Source organism: Oncorhynchus kisutch, linkage group LG30 (assembly GCF_002021735.2).
Source record: "Oncorhynchus kisutch isolate 150728-3 linkage group LG30, Okis_V2, whole genome shotgun sequence".
NCBI lineage: Eukaryota > Metazoa > Chordata > Actinopteri > Salmoniformes > Salmonidae > Oncorhynchus > Oncorhynchus kisutch.
In genome coordinates, this window is record NC_034203.2 from 6,714,654 (window position 1) to 6,736,270 (window position 21,617).

General features: G+C 42.4%; 1 protein-coding gene across 1 annotated transcript in view; it reads left to right on the top strand.

Annotated features, from left to right (window-relative positions):
* Window positions 1–21,617, top strand: part of LOC109875129 (probable G-protein coupled receptor 158) — a 105,586-nt gene that overhangs the window by 65,638 nt on the left and 18,331 nt on the right. Inside the window, exons 5-8 of the mRNA XM_020467339.2 lie at window positions 395–463; window positions 9,264–9,373; window positions 10,616–10,854; window positions 16,276–16,414. Coding sequence (XP_020322928.1) covers window positions 395–463; window positions 9,264–9,373; window positions 10,616–10,854; window positions 16,276–16,414 — 557 coding nt within the window. The remainder of the gene's footprint in view (window positions 1–394; window positions 464–9,263; window positions 9,374–10,615; window positions 10,855–16,275; window positions 16,415–21,617) is intronic.

Here is a 21,617-nt window from a genome sequence, read left to right on the forward strand (position 1 = left end):
ACCTCGCTTTGTGCATGGGGGCATTGTCTCTGTTTGTGGCAACTCTGTTGCAAGTACAGGATCGTCTAGAATGTCTACGTGCTTCAGCACTCAGCGGTACCGTTCTCTGAGCTTGTGTGGCCTACCACTTCCTGGTTGAGCAGTTGTTCCTCCTAGACTTTTCCAATTCACAATAACAGCACTTATAGTTGACCGGGGCAGATTTAGCAAGGCAGAAATTTGACGAACTGACTTGTTGGAAAGGTGGCATCCTATGACAGTTCCACGTTGAAAGTCACTTAGCTCTTCAGTACGGGACATTCTACTGCCAATGTTTGTCTATGGAGATTACATGGCTGAGTGCTCTCTAGTGTTCTCTACTGTTGAGTCTCTCTCTCTCGCTCTTTTTTTGTAGAGGATCCGAGCATCTGGTCTTATCCTCCTGGAAGCCATCTTGTTTGGAGCCTTGCTTCTCTACTCTACCGTAAGTCTCCAGTTTAGACGTGTGTTTGTTTGTAACTTTGTGTGTGCGTGTGTGTGCATTTGTGTGTCTCTGACCGTCTGCATGCCTGTCCATTGTCCACAGTCCCTCTGAATTGATATATCACAGCTATATTTTAAAATGACACAAAAAAACAAGCCACAGACATCCTGGATGACAACACAGCTGGTGTGTGTGAGTAATGCTTTAAAGTGTGTCAAACAGTCCAACCTGGAGTTTTAACAGACGTGGAGCTTACAGCCAACGTTGCATGGCGTTTTTATGGAGCTACAGGGATTTCAAATTCACTCACTTCAAATACCTTCAATGGCTGCCAACAGCAAAACACAGCTGTCTAGAGAACACATTTGGAAAATTATAAAAGAAAAAGGGAAAACAAAGCCAGAGAAGTAAACCACACAGGAGGGACTATTAAAAGTTTGTTGACAAGGATGAGGTTCGGTTTTGTTGGCTAAAGTAAGCTTTAGAGATTGGGCTTTTCCTCTCAGGCTAGAGTTGTAGCAATGTCTCTGTAGCAATGTAGTATTTACATAACTTAGTAACAACGTAACTTAGTAATAACGTAACCTAGGAATAATGCAACTTAGTAATAACTCAACTTTATTATAACGTGATGTAGTAACAACGTAACGTAGGAACAATGTAACATAGTGACAACATGGTAACAACGTTATATTTTAACAATGTTACGTAGTAACCACGTTATGCACGGGGAGACCTCACCTCACCATGTTTTTTTTTTACTGAACATAATTTTTGGTGCATTCCACACAAATGGGGAGATAAACCTAAGCTTATCAACAATACTACTATGGTTTGGTTGTCATCATTATCATTGTGATATACTTTTAAACCAGGGGTGCACCACTCCAGTCCTCAAGTTTCTGCACCTCAGGCTATTCCTGGACCAAAGTGGAGTGACTCCATCCCCCCAAAATATACTTTCCCCTTTTCATCTCTTCTGCCACAGGACCCAGGAACTCCTCATTCCAATGTGCTCATGCAACCCTGGTTATCTCTCTCTATTCTTTCTCTCACTCTCTCTCACCCCCTCTCTCTCTCTTCCACAGTGATGTTCTCTCCTCCTGCTGCTGCAGTTGCCACAGCCGCAGCTTAGTGCAGCTGCTCTGCCGTGGCGCTCAATTTTTAAAGAGTCCGTCAAGTTCTAGCGCAACTTGTATTAAAAATACATCTGCTGGTTAATTTATTGGGAGGAGTTGGGGGTATGGAGAGGGGAAAGAAGAGGAAGCCACCTTAGCAGGTTGATGCTGGAAACAAACATGTAGCTCCCTTCTCTTTCGCTCGTTTGAGTGTCCCATATACTCTGCTGGGTATTGCGTGTGTGTGCTATTGCACGTGTGTGCTTGCGTATATTTGGCCCAGTTGTACGTCTTGTTTGGGACGTGATGTATTTTGACTTGTCATGGAGGAATGTGGGACTTGCTGTTCTACATGGACAGGGCTTGGTTACTACAGAAGCCTGGATACAACTAATACTAGCCGGAGGTTATCAGTACAGTGAGTTTATGAAGAACATGATCAAATGCAGTTAATGAGTATGTAACTGGTGGCTATGTTTGGGAGGGGTATACAATATGAATCCCATTGTGAGTGTTGTTGTGATGTTGCTGTTGGGCGTGCTGTATGTGTATGTGTGTGTGTTACATTTCGCTCCTCAATCAAACTCATAACATTCCCGTTTCTAGCCTCAGATTCTACTGTACATTAGGAAAATAGAAGTAACTTTGAAGGAAACCAACTTGGCAATACATGTATGATATACAGGAGTCTGTCTCCTGTGTACCAACCAGTTAATGTGTCTCAGTGACTGCAGTCATTTACTTTACCAATAGCGTCACCACTCTAAGCCCTCCACATATGGATGTGGCTTTATATACACTTTTCATGACTCGCATGCAAATGGAAAGCTTTGGAACTTTAAAAGCCAGCTTACAGCCAGGGATACATGTCGGCTGACTGCAGCAATTCCTTGATGCCCTCGATCACATTTACAGTCATGATGTATGATGAGCGAGAGCCCGTGCTGAAAAGATATTGATAGTATTTCTTCTTAATGTATAGGATATAAATGCATCTTGGACAATTAGGGTATACTCACTTACTTGCTTTTTTATTCCTGGAGGTGTCACGTTCTGACCTTTATTTCCTTTGTTTTGTATTTATTTAGTATGGTCAGGGCGTGAGTTGGGTGGGCAGTCTATGTTTGTTTTTCTATCATTTGGGTATGTTTCGGCCTAGTATGGTTCTCAATCAGAGGCAGGTGTCATTAGTTGTCTCTGATTGAGAATCATACTTAGGTAGCCTGGGTTTCACTGTGTGTTTGTGGGTGATTCTGTAATGGTTTTCTTCATCTGAAGAAGAGGTGGACCAAAGCGCAGCGTGGTGGTTATTCATATTCTTTTAATTTATAAAGAAACTACACATGAGATAACTAACAAAAACAACAAATGTGAGAAAACCTAAAACAGTCCCATCTGGTGCAAAACACAAAGACAGGAACAATCACCCACAAACACACAGTGAAACCCAGGCTACCTAGGTATGATTCTCAATCAGAGACAACTAATGACACCTGCCTCTGATTGAGAACCATACTAGGCCGAAACATAGAAATACCCAAATGATAGAAAAACAAACATAGACTGCCCACCCAACTCACGCCCTGACCATACTAAATAAATACAAAACAAAGGAAATAAAGGTCAGAACGTGACAGGAGGAACATAAACTTTAAATAGATCTCCAGTACTGCCAGTCTTGTGTTGCTTTCATTGCTTCTGGCTATGACAAGTGGATGCAATTAGGGTGTACTAGTAGTAATTGTGGATCTTTCCTACATTACGCACATGTATTTAAATCCATAGAGTGTAGGTGTACCTGTTTCGCTATCATGCGTGCGTCAATCAAAACTTTGTACAAATGTTCTGTTGACAGTGCTTGATATAGGCAAAACATTGGGTAAAGGATTAATAATGCAGGCAACTTGTTGACATAAGCATCTATGAAGTGCCTAGATGTACTGCTTATGAATGGCCTATGGATGGTTAATAATGTGTTATGAAGTCCTTATGCAGGTACCCTTCAAGAAAAGTGCAGCTAAAGCTTGTCATATCATCATGAAGGTGTCCTTATGTATTGCTTATGAATGTGGTATGTATGTGTTATGAATGTCTTATGAAGTCCTTACCTAGGTACCTTTCAGGTAAAGTTTTACCAACATTTTCTTCCAGTGAATTCTGCAGCTAAATGAGGCCTCCTCTCATATCATGGAAGTGTGATATGTGCTTTGCGGGTTGTGTGTGGCACTGTGCCATTGTTTCATCCCATATCCACGAGAACATTTCCCCTGTTTGCGAGTTAAGCAAGCTGGTTGCCGATGTTCTGCCATCTCGCCGCAGGGGACAGGTGATGTCGCTCTGCTTAATTATAGAGGATACCTGCCATCTCTCAAACAGCCACACTGCATACCTCGAATTGTGGAATATACCATAGAGACGAGATAAAACTGTATCTCTGGGAGCTATAGTTTATAGCTGTGGAAATGTGAAGGTTGTACTAAACCTGGATTAGAAATGATATTTGTTGCCTCTCAAATGCTTTGAGTGTTTTGATTTAGCCGAACTGGAGGGCCAGATGGGACTATTCCATTGGTTCCAATGTGTCAACCCCCTTGGGTTGTGCCATGGCGGAGATCTTTGTGGGCTATACTCGGCCCTGTCTCAGGATGGTAAGTTGGTGGTTGAAGATATCCCTCTAGTGGTGTGGGGGCTGTGCTTTGGCAAAGTGGGTGGGGTTATATCCTTCCTGTTTGGCCCTGTCCGGGGGTGTCCTCGGATAGGTCCACAGTGTCTCCTGACCCCTCCTGTCTCAGCCTCCAGTATTTATGCTGCAGTAGTTTATGTGTCGGGGGGCTAGGGTCAGTTTGTTATATCTGGAGTACTTCTCCTGTCCTATTCGGTGTCCTGTGTGAATCTAAGTGTGCGTTCTCTAATTCTCTACTTCTCTCTTTCTTTCTCTCTCTCGGAGGTCCTGAGCCCTAGGACCATGCCCCAGGACTACCTGACATGATGACTCCTTGCTGTCCCCAGTCCACCTGGCCGTGCTGCTGCTCCAGTTTCAACTGTTCTGCCTTATTATTATACGACCATGCTGGTCATTTATGAACATTTGAACATCTTGGCCATGTTCTGTTATAATCTCCACCCGGCACAGCCAGAAGAGGACTGGCCACCCACATAGCCCGGTTCCTCTCTAGGTTTCTTCCTAGGTTTTGGCCTTTCTAGGGAGTTTATCTAGCCACCGTGCTTCTACAACTGCATTGCTTGCTGTTTGGGGTTTTAGGCTGGGTTTCTGTACAGCACTTTGAGATATCAGCTGATGTACGAAGGGCTATATAAATACATTTGATTTGATTTGATGTTCAATCGAGCGCACCTTTAGAATTTTAATTTAAAAAATAATACTATTTGAACGCAGGTCTGATTTGTAGAGTACATACAATATGTAAACAAGGAAGGAAATGGGATTGGGGTGGCTATCACACTTATTTGCAGGGATAGGTTGTGAGTATCGTGGAAGCGTCTTAAACCTGGTGCTTGTGGAGCTGGGACAACAGCTCAACTTGAAATTCTCAAATATGTAGACTAGCTCGTGAGAAGGACGTTACTAAATTGGCTGACATACTGGTTGTGTGGTTGACATAATAGTTACAGTTGAAGTCAGAAGTTTACGTACACCTTAGCCAAATACATTTAAACTCAGTTTTTCACAATTCCTGACATTTAATCCTAGTAAAAATTCCCTGTTTTAGGTCAGTTAGTATCACCACTTTATTTTAAGAATGTGAAATGTCAGAATAATAGTAGAGAGAATGATTTATTTCAGCTTTTATTTCTTTCATCACATTCCCAGTGGGTCACAAGTTTACATACACTCAATTAGTATTTGGTAGCATTGCCTTTAAATTGTTTAACTTGGGTCAAATGTTTCGGGTAGCCTTCCACAAGCTTCCCACAATAAGTTGGGTGAATTTTGGCCCGTTACTCCTGACAGAGCTGGTGTAACTGATTCAGGTTTGTAGGCCTCCTTGCTCGCACACGCTTTTTCAGTTCTGCCCACAAATTTTCTATAGGATTAAGATCAGGGGTTTGTGATGGCCACTCCAATACCTTGACTTTGTTATCCTTAAGCCATTTTGGCACAACTTTGGAAGTATGTTTGGGGTCATTGTCCATTTGGAAGACCCATTTGCGACCAAGCTTTAACTTCCTGACTAATATCTTGAGATGTTGCTTCAATACATCCAAATAATTTTCCCGCCTCATGATGCCATCTATTTTGTGAAGTGCACCAGTATCTCCTGCAGCAAAGCACCCCAACAACATGATGCTGCCACCCCCGTGCTTCACGGTTGGGATGGTGTTCTTCGACTTGCAAGCCAAACAGTTCGATTTTTGTTTCATCAGACCAGAGGACATTTCTCCAAAACGTACAATCTTTGTCCCCATGTGCAGTTGCAAACCGTAGTCTGGCTTTTTTATGGCGCTTTTGGCGCAGTGGCTTCTTCCTTGCTGAAATCCCTTTCAGATGATCTCGATATAGGACTTGTTTTACTGTGGATATAGATCCCTTTGTACCCGTTTCCTCCAGCATCTTCACAAGGTCAATTGCTGTTGTTCTGGGATTGATTTGTACTTTTCGCACCAAAGTGCGTTCATCTCTATGAGACAGAACACGTCTCCTTCCTGAGCGGTATGTCAGCTGCGTGGTCCCTTGGTGTTTATACTTGAATACTATTGTTTGTACAGATGAACGTGGTAACTTCAGGCATTTGGAAATTGCTCCCAAGGATGAACCAGACTTGTGGAGGTCTACAATTTTTTTTCTGAGGTCTTGGATGATTTCTTTTGAATTTTCCCATGATGTTAAGCAAAGAGGCACTGAGTTTGAAGGTAGGCCTTGAAATACATCCACAGGTGCACCTCCAATTGACTCAAATTATGCCATGACATAATTTTATGGAATTTTCCAAGATGTTTAAAGGCACAGTCAACTTAGTCTATGTAAACTTCTGACCTGCTGGAATTGTGATAAGGTGAATTATAAGTGAAATAATCTGTCTGTAAACAATTGTTGGAAAAATTACTTGTGTCATGCACATAGTAGATGTCTTAACCGACTTGCCAAAACTATAGTTTGTTAACAAGAAATGTGTGGAGTGGTTGAAAAACGAGTTTTAATGACTCCAACCTAAGTGTATGTAAACTTCCAACTTCAACTGTATATTGTGTATTCAGTATAGGTTTTATAACTCAACTCCATTTTAGTTGCTTGAGATGTGACATTTGCGATTCTGCATCTGCTGGAATATATAATGAAATAAGTGAGTTACCATACAGAAACCTCACAAACAAGCATTGCCCTTTGTTCAGTTGACAATGCATGACCTCGTGCCTCCATCCCCAATCCTTGCCTCTTTCAATAATCAGCTAGAATGAACTTCACAAGGAGCTAACGGCAGGACAATATTTTCCGAGCAGATGCCTGTGACTCACCTTTTAGACGACATCCAGAAAATGAGACAACAATGTGAAGGTTGAGAGGCAGACAGTCTGGCCCCGCGGTCAGACATGTATCCGATGTTCTCCTGCTACTGGGTTTGACTATTAACAAAAGGTGAAGTTGTGTCAGCAATGCAGAAAGAGAAATGTAGTGGCTCGATGTGTAGCCTATGTTAATGTGGATCTTCATCCCTTTAGGTAATAATGCTGTACTTAGATCAGATATGTTCCCAATGTTTTCCGGCATCTGTGTGTTTGACTATGAACAAAAGCTGAAGTTGTCAGCAATGCAGAAAGAGAAATGGGAGTGCCTGATTCCTCATTGATGTGTAGTCGTTTTACCTGCCTAGGGACTAAAGTTGAAAAATAGCTGGCTGGCACAAAATCTGTCATCTTTACAAAAAAGCTGAATAATGTGCATTTCTCTGTCAAATTAACCTACAGTTATAAATTAAATTTGAGTTGTGGCCTGGGGTGGTCCAGCATGTCTATGCCGCTGCTACAGTTGAAGTCAGAAGTTTACGTACACCTTAGCCAAATACATTTAAACTCAGTTTTCACAATTCCTGACATTTAATCATGGTAAAAAATTCCCTGTCTTAGGTCAGTTAGGATCACCAGTTTATTTTAAGAATGTGAAATGTCAGAATAATAGTAGAGAGAATGATTTATTTCAACTTTTATTTCTTTCATCACATTTCCAGTGGTTCAGAAGTTTACATACACTCAATTAGTATTTGGTAGCATTGCCGCTAAACGTTTCGGGTAACCTTCCACAAGCTTTCCACAATAAGTTTGGTGTATTTTGGCCCATTCCTCCTGAAAGAGCTGGTGTAACTGGTTCAGGCTTGTAGGCCTCCTTGCTCGCACACGCTTTTTCAGGTCTGCCCACAGATTTTCTATAGGATTGAGATCAGGGTTTTGTGATGGCCACTCCAATACCTTGACTTTGTTATCCTTAAGCCATTTTGCCACAACTTTGGAAGTATGCTTGGGGTCATTGTCCATTTGGAAGACCCATTTACGACCAAGCTTTAACTTCCTGACTGATGTCTTGAGATGTTGCTTCAATATATCCACATACATTTTCTTTCCTCATGATGCCATCTATTTTGTGAAGTGCACCAGTCCCTCCTGCAGCAAAGCACCCCCACAACATGATGCTTACCCCCCCGTACTTCACGGTTGGGATGGTTTTCTTCGGCTTGCAAGGCTCCCCCTTTTCCTCCAAACATGACGATGGTTATTATGGCCAAACAGGTATATTTTTGTTCCATCAAACCAGAGGGTATTTCTCCAAAAAGTACCATCTTTGTCCCCATGTGCAGTTGCAAACCGTAGTCTGGCTTTTTTTATGGCGGTTCTGGAGCAGTGGCTTCTTCCTTGCTGAGCGGTCTTTCAGGTTATGTTGATATAGCACTCGTTTTACTGTGGATATACTTTTTTTTATACTTTTGTACCGGTTTCCTCCAGCATCTTCACAAGGTCCTTTACTGTTGTTCTGGGATTGATTTGCACTTTTTGCACCAAAGTACGTTAATCTCTATGAGACAGAACACGTCTCCTTCCTGAGCGGTATGACTGTTGCGTGGTCCCATGGTGTTTATACTTGCATACTATTGTTTGTACAGATGAACGGGGTACCTTCAGGCGTTTGGAAATTGCTCTCAAGGAGGTACAGACTTGTGGAGGTCTTGACTGATTTCCTATTGACTCAAATGATGTCAATTAGCCTATCAGAAGCTTCTAAAGCCATGACATCTTCTGGAATATTCCAAGCTTTTTAAAGGCACAGTCAATTTAGTGTATGTAAACTTCTGACCTGCTGGAATTATGATACAGTGATTTATAAGTGAAATAATCGGTCTGTTAACAATTGTTGGAAAAATTACTTGTGTCATGCACAAAGTAGATGTCCTAACCGACTTGCCAAATCTATAGTTTGCTAACAAAACATTTGTGGAGTGGTTGAAACACCAGTTTTAATGACTCCAACCTAAGTGTATGTAAACTTCCGACTTCAACTGTATGTACCACTGTAGGTATGGGTTTGAATCCAATCCACTCTAGCACACTCTCCTTGCTTTTTCACTACACTTTTTCACTAGGGAAAATACTAAAGGAGTGGGACTGCCCCACTCTTTTTTTTTTACATAAATTAAAATATAGTCAAAGTAATGTGCATCTCCACTTGTCTTTAGGTGATGATACTGTACTTCAACCCCAGCATGTTCCGCTGTATCCTCCTGAGATGGGTGCGTCTCCTGGGCTTTGCCACAGCCTACGGAACAGTGATCCTGAAGCTTTATAGGTATGTTGTAATTCATTCTATTTTTGGAGTTTGCCAAACGAACCTAAATCACAGGGGTGTATTCATAAGTACACACAACAACAATATGTTTTGCACCGTAGAAAACGTTTTGCAACTGCATAATCAGGTAGGTCCCTCTCCGTTACGACCTATCCTAGTGAATACACCCCAGATGTATCACGCAGAGAAACCAATGACATATGGCCAAATTGGATAACTTCTGCAGTATTCAGCCCAGAACATTGAGTCCTTTCTCCCCCCAATTTTCCCAATGATGCTCCTTGATGAGTTTGCCCTGTGGAGCGCTCTCTCATATCCAGGTTCTTCTCAGAATTGGTCCTGGTTTGCAGTCGTTCTATTTTGCTTCTTAGTAGTCGAAGCGAGAGGACTTAGAGGCAAAGGTAGCACTTTACATTCTCAATCACACAGAACTACTTACCGTAGCATAGAGTTTTCTCCACTCTCCTCTTCTGGAAATGAGTTGGCCCTCATGTTGGCCTTTTTACATTTCACTGAGACAGTAGAGAAACAACTCAATCTGACCATGTGTGTGTAAGAAATAGGTGTGTGTGTGTGTGTGTGTGTGTGTGTGTGTGTGTTTGGCGGGAGGGGGTACACCCTCACTTCAGTCAGTATAGTTTTGAGAGCAGTGCAGAAAAGAGAGGCCAAAGGGCAGCCTGCTACTTCACCTGACAAAATTACCAATTAAATTCCTCCTGGTGTAGAAAGCTTGAACCATGACCTCAGTGTCAGTACCCTCTAGGGGAATCCCACACACAGATCTGAGACAGGATCAATCATGGTTGTTCCCTCAGAGAACCCAAAGGTCAAAATATCTCCTCATTATATATCTATGCTAATCTAGCCCACACGTCTCAGTGAGATACTAGTGCTTGCAAGGGCTTGCAGCAGTACAGGTAGTATAGAGCAAGTAATAACCAAAACGATAGAAAGTGCAGTGGTAGAAAGAGTCATGTTTGGATGGTAGTGGTGGTAGTACAGTAGTTGCAGTTAAAGTAGTGTTAGTTGTGTCAAGTTCCATAATTTGTAAAATACATAATGATAAAGCAATAATGAAAAGGATATCTTTACCTGTTTATAACAGAGACCTGTTGGTTATAATCTATATGTTATATGTTTTTCTCAATGAGAATCATAAAACCAGAAAATGATGCCATTAGATGCCAAATTTTGCCTGTTGGGATTTGGGAACAACAAAAACCTCTCTCTTCCCTCCTCCAGGGTGCTGAAGGTGTTCCTGTCCCGTACAGCCCAAAGGACCCCATACATGACCAGCTGGCGGGTGCTGCGTCTGCTGGGGGTAATCTTGCTAGTGGTGCTGTGGTTCCTGGTGGCCTGGACCTCGGCCGTGTGTCAGACACCTGACCTGACATTGGCTCTTATCAACATGGGCCTCACCCCCAATGGGCTGCAGTTCAGCATGTGCCTGCTCGACCGCTGGGACTACATGATGGCAGTCGGTGAGTCGTGACGGAAGTGTGGACCCCTAGTCAATACCCAGTGGGTAAATTACATAATTAAAGCTAAAAACTGGCATTGTGGGGCGGCATCATTAAAGCTAAATTATGTCATTGTGGGGCGGCAGGGTAGCCTAGTGGTTAGAGCGTTGGACTAGTAACCGGAAGGTTGCAAGTTCAAACCCCCGAGCTGACATGGTACAAATCTGTCGTTCTGCCCCTGAACAGGCAGTTACGCCAATTGTCGTTTATTATCTTGGTTTTATAACAGTACCCAGTACCCTGCCCTGTACATTAGTCACTGTTACTAGACGGCTACCACCCCGTACTCTACCCTTCACCTTCCCCCCAGTCTCAGTGCTTTGGAGCAAGTTGTTATCAAGGATCTTTCTGTGCTTTGCTCCGTTCATCTTTGCCTCGATCCTGACTAGTCTTCCAGTCCCTGAAAACATCCCCACAGCATGATGCTGCCACCACCATGCTTCACCATAGGGATGGTGCCAGGTATCCTCCAGACGTGATGCTTCTCATTCAGGCCCAATAGTTCAATCTTGGTTTCATCAGACCAGAGAATCTTGTTTTTCATGGTCTGAGAGTCTTTAGGTTCCTTTTGGCAAACTCCACAAGTGGGTTGTCATGTGCCTTTTACTGAGGAGTGGCTTCCGTCTGGCCATTCTACCATAAAGGCCTGATTGGTGGAGAGCTGCAGTGATGATTGACCTTCTGGAAGGTTCTCCCATCTCCACAGAGGAACTCTAGAGCTCTGTCAGAGTGACCATCGGGTTCTTGGTCACCTCCCTGACCAAGGCCCTTCTCCCATGAATGCTCAGTTTGGCCAGGTGACCAGCTCTAGGAAGAGTCTTGGTGGTTCCAAACTTCTTCCATTTAAGAATGGAAGACTTTGCAACTGAACAATATTATAAATGCAACATATAAAGTGTTGGTCCCATGTTTCATGAGCTGAAATATAAAATCTACAAAATGTTCAATTACGCACAAAAAGCTAATTTCTCTCAAATTTTGCTTTGTTTATACAGTGCCTTGCGAAGGTATTCGGCCCCCTTGAACTTTGCAACCTTTTGCCACATTTCAGGCTTCAAACATAAAGATATAAAACTGTATTTTTTTGTGAAGAATCAACAACAAGTGGGACACAATCATGAAGTGGAACGACATTTATTGGATATTTCAAACTTTTTTAACAAATCAAAAACTGAAAAATTGGGCGTGCAAAATTATTCAGCCCCCTTAAGTTAATACTTTGTAGCGCCACCTTTTGCTGCGATTACAGCTGTAAGTCGCTTGGGGTATGTCTCTATCAGTTTTGCACATCGAGAGACTGAAATGTTTTCCCATTCCTCCTTGCAAAACAGCTCGAGCTCAGTGAGGTTGGATGGAGAGCATTTGTGAACAGCAGTTTTCAGTTCTTTCCACAGATTCTCGATTGGATTCAGGTCTGGACTTTGACTTGGCCATTCTAACACCTGGATATGTTTATTTTTGAACCATTCCATTGTAGATTTTGCTTTATGTTTTGGATCATTGTCTTGTTGGAAGACAAATCTCCGTCCCAGTCTCAGGTCTTTTGCAGACTCCATCAGGTTTTCTTCCAGAATGGTCCTGTATTTGGCTCCATCCATCTTCCCATCAATTTTAACCATCTTCCCTGTCCCTGCTGAAGAAAAGCAGGCCCAAACCATGATGCTGCCACCACCATGTTTGACAGTGGGGATGGTGTGTTCAGGGTGATGAGCTGTGTTGCTTTTACGCCAAACATAACGTTTTGCATTGTTGCCAAAAAGTTCAATTTTGGTTTCATCTGACCAGAGCACCTTCTTCCACATGTTTGGTGTGTCTCCCAGGTGGCTTGTGGCAAACTTTAAACAACACTTTTTATGGATATCTTTAAGAAATGGCTTTCTTCTTGCAACTCTTCCATAAAGGCCAGATTTGTGCAATATACGACTGATTGTTGTCCTATGGACAGAGTCTCCCACCTCAGCTGTAGATCTCTGCAGTTCATCCAGAGTGATCATGGGCCTCTGGCTGCATCTCTGATCAGTCTTCTCCTTGTATGAGCTGAAAGTTTAGAGGGACGGCCAGGTCTTGGTAGATTTGCAGTGGTCTGATACTCCTTCCATTTCAATATTATCGCTTGCACAGTGCTCCTTGGGATGTTTAAAGCTTGGGAAATCTTTTTGTATCCAAATCCGGCTTTAAACTTCTTCATAACAGTATCTCGGACCTGCCTGGTGTGTTCCTTGTTCTTCATGATGCTCTCTGCGCTTTTAACGGACCTCTGAGACTATCACAGTGCAGGTGCATTTATACGGAGACTTGATTACACACAGGTGGATTGTATTTATCATCATTAGTCATTTAGGTCAACATTGGATCATTCAGAGATCCTCACTGAACTTCTGGAGAGAGTTTGCTGCACTGAAAGTAAAGGGGCTGAATAATTTTGCACGCCCAATTTTTCAGGTTTTGATTTGTTAAAAAAGTTTGAAATATCCAGTTTTAAAAAATACAGTTTTATATCTTTATGTTTGAAGCCTGAAATGTGGCAAAAGGTCGCAAAGTTCAAGGGGGCCGAATACTTTCGCAAGGCACTGTATCTCTTTTATTGAGCATTTCTCCTTTAACAAGATAATCCATCCACCTGACAGGTGTGGCATGTCAATAATCTGATTAACAGCATGATAATAAAACAGGTGCACCTTGTGCTGGGAACAATTAAAAAGCCATTTTAAAATGTGCAGTTTTGTCACACAACAAAATGCCACAGATGTCTCAAGTGTGCTGACTGCAGGAATGTTCACCAGAGCTGTTGGCAGAGAATTAAATGTTAATTTCTCTATCATAAACTACCTCTAACATCGTTGTAGAGAATTTGGCAGTACGTCCAACCGGCCTCACAACCGCAGACCATGTATAACCACGCCAGCCCAGGACCTCCACATCGGACTTCTTCACCTGTGGGATTGGCTGAGGGGGGGTGGGGTGTTTGCTGAGGAGTATTTCTGTCCGTAATAAAGCCCTTTTCTGGGGAAAAACTCATTCTTATTGGCTGGGCCTGACTCCCCAGTGGGTGGACCTGGCTGCCAAGTTGGCGGGCCTATGGTTGCACCCCTGCACAGTCATGTGAAATTCATAGATTAGGGCCTAATTAGGGCCTGACTGATTTCCTTATACGAACTATAACACTATAAAATCTTCGAAATTGTTGCATGTTGCCTTTATATTTTTGTTCAGCATACATTTATATTCCGGACTCTGGTATTGCTCTTCTAATATTTCTTTATTTAAAAAAAAATATACACCCCCCCCAAAAATGTTTTTTTAACATCTTCAAAGTATGTGTACCTGACCAGTAAAATTGTATTTTATTTGATACTAGGCCCTACTCCTATTATCATCGCCACTGGGGCTGTTGTGGTTTGTTTCATCATTCCCAAAACCCAAACTGTAGGTGGTAACACAAATGGACTCCTCCAGTCTCCGAATAACAAGAGAAGAATTGGAGAATTGCCAAGCCCCTTCTAGAGGGGAATGTGACAGGCAGCTGAGACACCGGACCTATCATCCAAACCTTTTTAAAGAGGATGGATCCCTGAGAAGCGATGTGCTCTGCTCTGTCAGAGGTCTCTGTTGAGAGAGATATGGACAGCGATGCAGAGAGTGTTTTCACCAACGGGTTTGAGATAAGGCGTAAGAACATTGTGCAGCTTCGCAGGGGAGGCAGAGACAGCTAGATTGCCTGTAAATAGAAATGGTGAAGAGGAGAGATCGGTCTGCGGTCGGGGGTAGTGGGTCAGCCGCCCCGCTGATTGTTCTGACAGCTTCTGGAAACGCGTGGGCGATATCCACCCTTCTAAGGTGCTGTACAGGAAATTAATTTTAAAAAGAGAACATACAATTATTATTTGTATTGTTTTGTGGTTCTACAATAATGATAACAATTATTTATCAGTTAATGAAAAAAAAGTATTGATCTAATAAGAAATTGCTTATTCCTCCCACCAGCATTTACAAACAGCTCACCATGCATACTGATGACATATTAAATAGCTTATAATTAGTCATCATGATTCACAAAATATTAATAATAATACACTCTAATCACTATTTACAGATGACAATCCGCAATCCGACATGATCCCTGTTGTCTTTGGTGTTAATTATTGAATGAATGTAAATTAGGGCTGTTTTTATGGGCAGACAATAGAGAGCAATTCTGAGAATGTAGAACAAAGGAAAGATGAGAGACTCGGACTGCTTTACAGTTCTGATAACAGTTATTGGAAATGGAATAGAAATTAGCATCACCGTTATGGGCTCCCGAATAACAGTGAATCAGTCTTGAAACAGTTCTGAAAAGTGGGTCGTATTCATTTGGGCATGCAACGGAAAATGTTTTAAGCAGTTTTGAGCAGTTCTGAGAATAGTTCTAAAAACATAGAATAAAGGAGAGACGAGAGACTGTCTTACAGTTCTGAGACCAGTTCAGAGAACTTAGGATAATGCCAGTTCTAAGTACAGTTCTTAGAATGTAAAATAAACCAAGATGAGAGACTCAGACTTCCTTTCTGTTTGCTAACTACCTGCGACCTTTGGTCAATAGAGAGGATCTCTATCCAGCAGGAGATCTGTCAATGAGGCAGTGGGCTGGCAGTCAAACAGTGGGAAATCACTGTTGGCAGAAAGGGGAACTCTCAAGGGCACAGCAAAATTAGTAACTGTCAGTGGCTAGTGACTACATGATGTGCAGCCATCAACACTTGACAGGCTGAGGTCCTTGAATTTTGCCAATTCTTTCCTGCTGAATTGTGGCCTTTTCAAAACGGATGGGACATGAGGATAGGGCTGTGACGATTATGGAATTTTGGATAACGATTGATTGTCATGCAAATGGCCACGGTTATGGACATAATTGTCATTTTTGTATAACTTTTTTTCAGCTTGTAATGTATCATAATGCATATTTGAACATTTGTTAAGACATACCTAATGAATACACCACAGCTTTGATGACACCCCTGTCTCAAAAACAAGTGGGTTTCTCCTTGTGACTGTGCCATTTTGCAAAATGAAAAACTGCTATTGAGTAAACTATATCTACTTGAGTATAAAGTTGAATCCCTCCATCTCCTAAAATGTATGTATTATGACAATTCTTCTTTTTTTTTTACAGAATCATATGATAATTGTGCCAGCCCTACATGTGGAGACCCTTGAATTGTATTGCTAAATAACAAGTTACATGTATGCCATTTTGTGCAAACCAAAGCAAACAATGGTTGTCGGAAATAATGCAGATCTTACAGAATATAATTTTACATTTCCAGTCATTGTATGGTGTGTATCTCTGCTATTTGTGTGTTAGAGTTAAGGACAATGTATTGTTGACCTCTCCTTATCTAGCTGAGTTCCTGTTTCTTCTGTGGGGAGTGTACCTCTGCTATGCTGTCCGGACCGTACCGTCAGCCTTCCATGAACCACGCTACATGACTGTTGCCATATACAATGAACTCCTCATATCGGCAATATTCCACACCATTAAGTAAGTAATAAGAGAGAGAAAGAGAGAGAGTCCATACTGTGTATGCCCTTACAAATGTGTTACCCTATAGTTTATAATCATAATCAAGAAGCGATATAGGCCTCTAAGCAGGAGAATAACAGGAGCAGAACATCCCCAGTTAAAAGGCAGAATAGAGCGCTCCCTCCCATCAAGCAAATGAATAGTCAGCAGGACAGCTTGGATAAGCCACTTGAACAGAGGTGAATAAAATATGCCTGCACCAGGCAGACAGTGCATAAATCTGCCAAGGTTTAAAATAAACTCCTTATGCCCTGTAACTGTTCCTCTACTTGAATCTGCTGTTGGAGCTGACACTGGTTGGTGGCACTGGCTTGATGAGCCACCTCATCATTTGACCACCAGGAGAACTACAAGTGTGTGTGGGGAAGGGGGGTGGGGGGGAAAGAGGGTTGTGTGTGTGTGTGAGAGAGGAGGGGTCGTGTGTGTGCTGCTCACGAACAGCTGGGTCCAATTAATACCTTTTACAAATCCCAATGAAAGAGATTGGCGTACGTACAGAATGAGCATAAACAAGTCTATTGTCATGCGGAACAAACCAGCAAGGTTATGGCATACCCATCAATTTAACCCCGGGGTTGTATCTGAATAGGTTTCATAATATGTTTGCATGCCTCACCCAATAACAAACCAGCTGTGATATAATATGCCTACATTGAATATTACAACAGTGACGGTAGGGGGGGGGTGCAGGGGGAAATCGATTACTGTAAATCTGTCCCCTAAATGTAAAATTCTAAACAGCACCCTCATGAATGTCTCAGATGAACCGAACCCCAAAAAGAAACTCATCGCATAATCTCTGAGGGATCGGAGAGAGCAGCCAGGTTCCTGGAGCCCAGAGATAAGGGCTGGCAGACTAAGGGAGGAGAGGAGGAGAGGAGGAAGGGATGGGGGGAGGAGAGGAGGAGGGGATGGAGAGAGGAGAGGAGAGGAGAGGAGGGATGGAGGAGAGGAGGAGGGGATGGAGGGAGGAGAGGAGAGGAGGAGGGGATGGAGGAGGGATGGAGGGAGTCGTGATGTTGCTTTTCAACCAATGCCAAAAACACCCTTTGGGATGACTAAGACTACTGAACTCTATTTCTTGAACTGCATTGTTGGTTAAGGGCTTGTAAGTAAGCATTTCACGTTAAGGGCTACACCTGTTGTATTCGGCGCACATGACAAATACGATTTGATTCGACTAACATGATTAATGAGGTTGAATCTTATTATCGGAGGAGCAGTTGATAGAGGGATGGAGGGACGGAAGGACAGAGACTTTTGTGGCACCTTGACCGCCGTCCCTCAGCGCCATGATCCCCGTTGAATTAGTCAAGGATATGAAAGAGCCCAAATTCTTGTAATTTCACTTGCCTCATTTAAAGTTTGACGCTTAGCCCTTATCCTAACCTTAAACTTAATCCTTACCTTAGCCCTGACTCTAACCTTAATCCACAGAATCGTCTAGAATGTAATTTTATGCTGTAGCGTTAAGATTTCCCTTCAATGGAACTAAGGGGCCTAGCCCGAACCATGAAGACAGCCGCAGACCATTATTCCTTTTCCACCAAACTTTACAGTTGGCACTATGCATTGGGGCAGTTAGCGTTCTCCTGGCATCCACCAAACCCAGATTTGTCCATCGGACTGCCAGATGGTGAAGTGTGATTCGTCACTCCAGAGAATGCTTTTCCAATGCTCCAGAGTCCAATGGCGGCAAGCTTTACACCAGTCCAGCTGATGCTTGGCATTGCGCATTATGTACTTAGGCTTGTGTATGGCTGCTCGGCCATGGAAACGCATTTCATAAAGCTCCCGATGAACAGTTGTTGTGCTGAAGTTGCTTCCAGAGGCAGTTTATAACTCGGTAGTGAGTGTTGCAACCGAGGACAGACGCGCTTCAGCACTCAGCAGTCCCGTTCTGTGAGCTTGTGTGGCTTACCACTCCGCAGCTGAGCAGTTGTTGCTCCTAGACGTTTCCACTTCAGAATAACAGCACTTACAGTTGACCGAGGCAGTTCTAGCAGGGCAGAAATTTGATGAACTGAAAGGTGGCATCCTATGACGGTGCCACGTTGAAAGTCACTGAGCTCTTCAGTATGGGTCATTCTAATGCCCATGTTTGTCTATGAAGATTGCATGGCTGTGTGCTCGATTTTATACACTTGTCAGCAACTGGTGTGGCTGAAATAACCGAATCCACTAATTTGAAGGGGTGTCCAGATACTTTGGTATATATAGTGTATATGCAGAGTACGATAGAATGGAATATGGGATAAAACAACAAGGACTGTACCTAATAATGACCTAATAACCATGTATTCCATAGTAACACCAGCTTAATGACTAGCATGGCAATAGCACAGTAAGAATAATGGCATGGACTGTATATTATACAAATAGTAGGCTATTGCACAGCAGCACACAAGAGCAAGAACTGTATTTAAATGTATAGTATAGGAAATAGGAAGTAGTAAACAATATCAGTAGTAACATAATAATAACAGGAATGAGAACTACATAGAATACTGCTACTGTAGCACATACTACAAGGATAACAACAACGTCAACAGTGATAACTTTGTTTACGCATCCCATGCCCACATGTCCACCCACGTTCTGAGACTGGTAAAACACAGTACAGGCCTGGCTAATACTTATACACTTGAGGGAGCATGCAACAGACCCGATTTTGCTGGGCTGGCTAGGAGCATCTGACCAATCAATCACAGGATGCATGATCAGTGCATGGGCAGAGTGTGGGGTGCATTGGGACCAGTGATGCCAATTTAGCAAGTTTGTTGCTAGATTTAGCAACTTTTCAGACTACCCTGGCAACTTTTTTTTCAAACAGCACCTAGCATCAAACTTAGTTACTTTTAAAAATGTGTTTTGAACTTTTAGTAACTTTTGAAAGTGACTCAAATGCTAAAATGCACGCATTTTCCCTCTAAATTACACAAAAATGATTCTCTGTCACACACTCAGTCACAACACAGGTGCCTGGCTGCAAACGTGCATTGTGATTGTTGTCAGCAGCAGGCGCTCAGCAGCAATTTCAATAAATTGCAAATCATTGATGGCTGACTGTAGCAGCAGTAGTACGGGTTTGACGAGCCAAACCCAATTAATATAGTTGGTCACGAATGTTTGATCTTGCACAGAACTTACAACATCAATCAACATGTCTCAATCAAAATTGTACAGCCAGAAGTATAGAAAAGAGTGGGAGTCTGTACCTGAACAAATGTCAAAATATATTTTTTGCCGAGATGGCCAGTTCATTTGAGTAACGTTATTGTGTATTCTACGTAATGACGCAGTTTTACGTTATCGCGCAATGACATCACAATGTCATTTAGCAACTTTTAGCAACTTTTAGCAACAAATCAACTTGCCTCTAGCAACTTACCCTGAAAATTAGTTGGCAACACTGATTGGGACAGTCTGATTGGCTGAAGCCACAAGCTGGAGGTAATCAATATCTTGTGTGAGGCTAGACTATGCAGTGCCAGCCAGACATATACAACACACACGCTGTAAATTAGTCCCACAGTGCCCTCGGCAGGGGGATTCTGTAACACTTTTCTCTTTTCAATTTTTTTGTTCAGGACTAGGCTTAATCTGTGTCTGGGAATGCCACTCTGCTAGAGCAGGGTCCAGATTCTACTACTTGTCAGAGGTGCTGCAGATAAAGTTGAGCTCCTGGGTCTCAGGCAGACTAACCCACTGGTGACATCCATCTCTTTTTACTGCCCCGGTTCTCACCGCTCCGGTTCTCCCACAGTCCTCCATGGCATTCCCGTTTCCTGGAGCCCAGTTGTGGTAGCTGGTGGGCTCTTCACTGACCCTGAACCACTGCAGCTAGAGTGCAGAGCCCAGTGAGCATGTAGTTAAGTTCCTTGCTCAAGGGAATATTGACATTAGGTGGCACCTGAAATATACAGTACCAGTCAAAAGACACACCTACTCATTCAAGGGTTTTTATTTATTTGTACTATTTTCTACTTTGTAGAATAATAATGAAGACATCAAAACTATGAAATAACACGTATGGAATCATATAGTAACCAAAAAGTGTGAAACAAATCCAAATATATTTTATATTTGAGATTCTTCAAAGTAGCCACCCTTTGCCTTTGTAATGAATGTCGTTGGGAGAAGGAGAAGAGGACCAAGGTGCAGCATGGTAAGTATTCATAATACGGTTAATAAATACGAACACTTGAACAAAAACAACAAACGAACTGTTCTGCAAGGTGCAATACACAAAACAGAAGACAACTACCCACAAACACAGGTGGGAACAGGCTACCTAAGTATGGTTCTCAATCAGAGACAACGATTGACAGCTGCCTCTGATTGGGAACCATACAAGGCCAAACACATAGAAATACAACAAAACAGAACAACAAACAGAACGAAACAACAACAGAACGAAAAAGAACGAACAGAACGAAAAATATAGAATGACCACCCCATCTCACACCCTGACCAAACCAAAATAGAGACATAACATAGGAACTAAGGTCAGGATGTGACAGCCTTGATGAAAGCTTTGCACACTCTTGGCATTCTCTCAACCAGCTTCATAATGTAGTCACCTGGAATGCATTTCAATTAACAGGTGTGCCTCATTAAAAGTTCATTTGTGGAATTTCTTTCCTTCTTAATGCAATGGAACCAATCAGTTGTGTTGTGACAAGGTAGGGTTGGTATACAGAAGACAGCCCTATTTGGTAAAAGTCCATATTATGGCAAGAACAGCTCAAATAAGATAAGATAAATGACAGTCCATCATTACTTTAACACATGAAGGTCAGTCCATCCAGAACATTTTAAGAACCTAGAAAGTTTCTTCAAATGCAGTCGCAAAAACCATCAACCGCTATGATGAAATTGGCTCTCCTGAGGACCGTCACAGGAAAGGAAGACCCAGAGTTACCTCTGCTGCTGAGGAAAAGTTAAATTAGAGTTACCAGCCTCAGAAATTTCAGCCCAAATAAATGCTTCACAGAGTTCAAGTAACAGACACTTCTCAACATCAACTATTCAGAGGCGACTGCGTGAATCAAGCCCTCATGGTCACATTTCTGCAAAGAAACAACTATTAAATGGACACAGATAATAGGAAGAGACTTGCTTGGGCCAAGAAACACGAGCTATGGACATTAGACCGGTA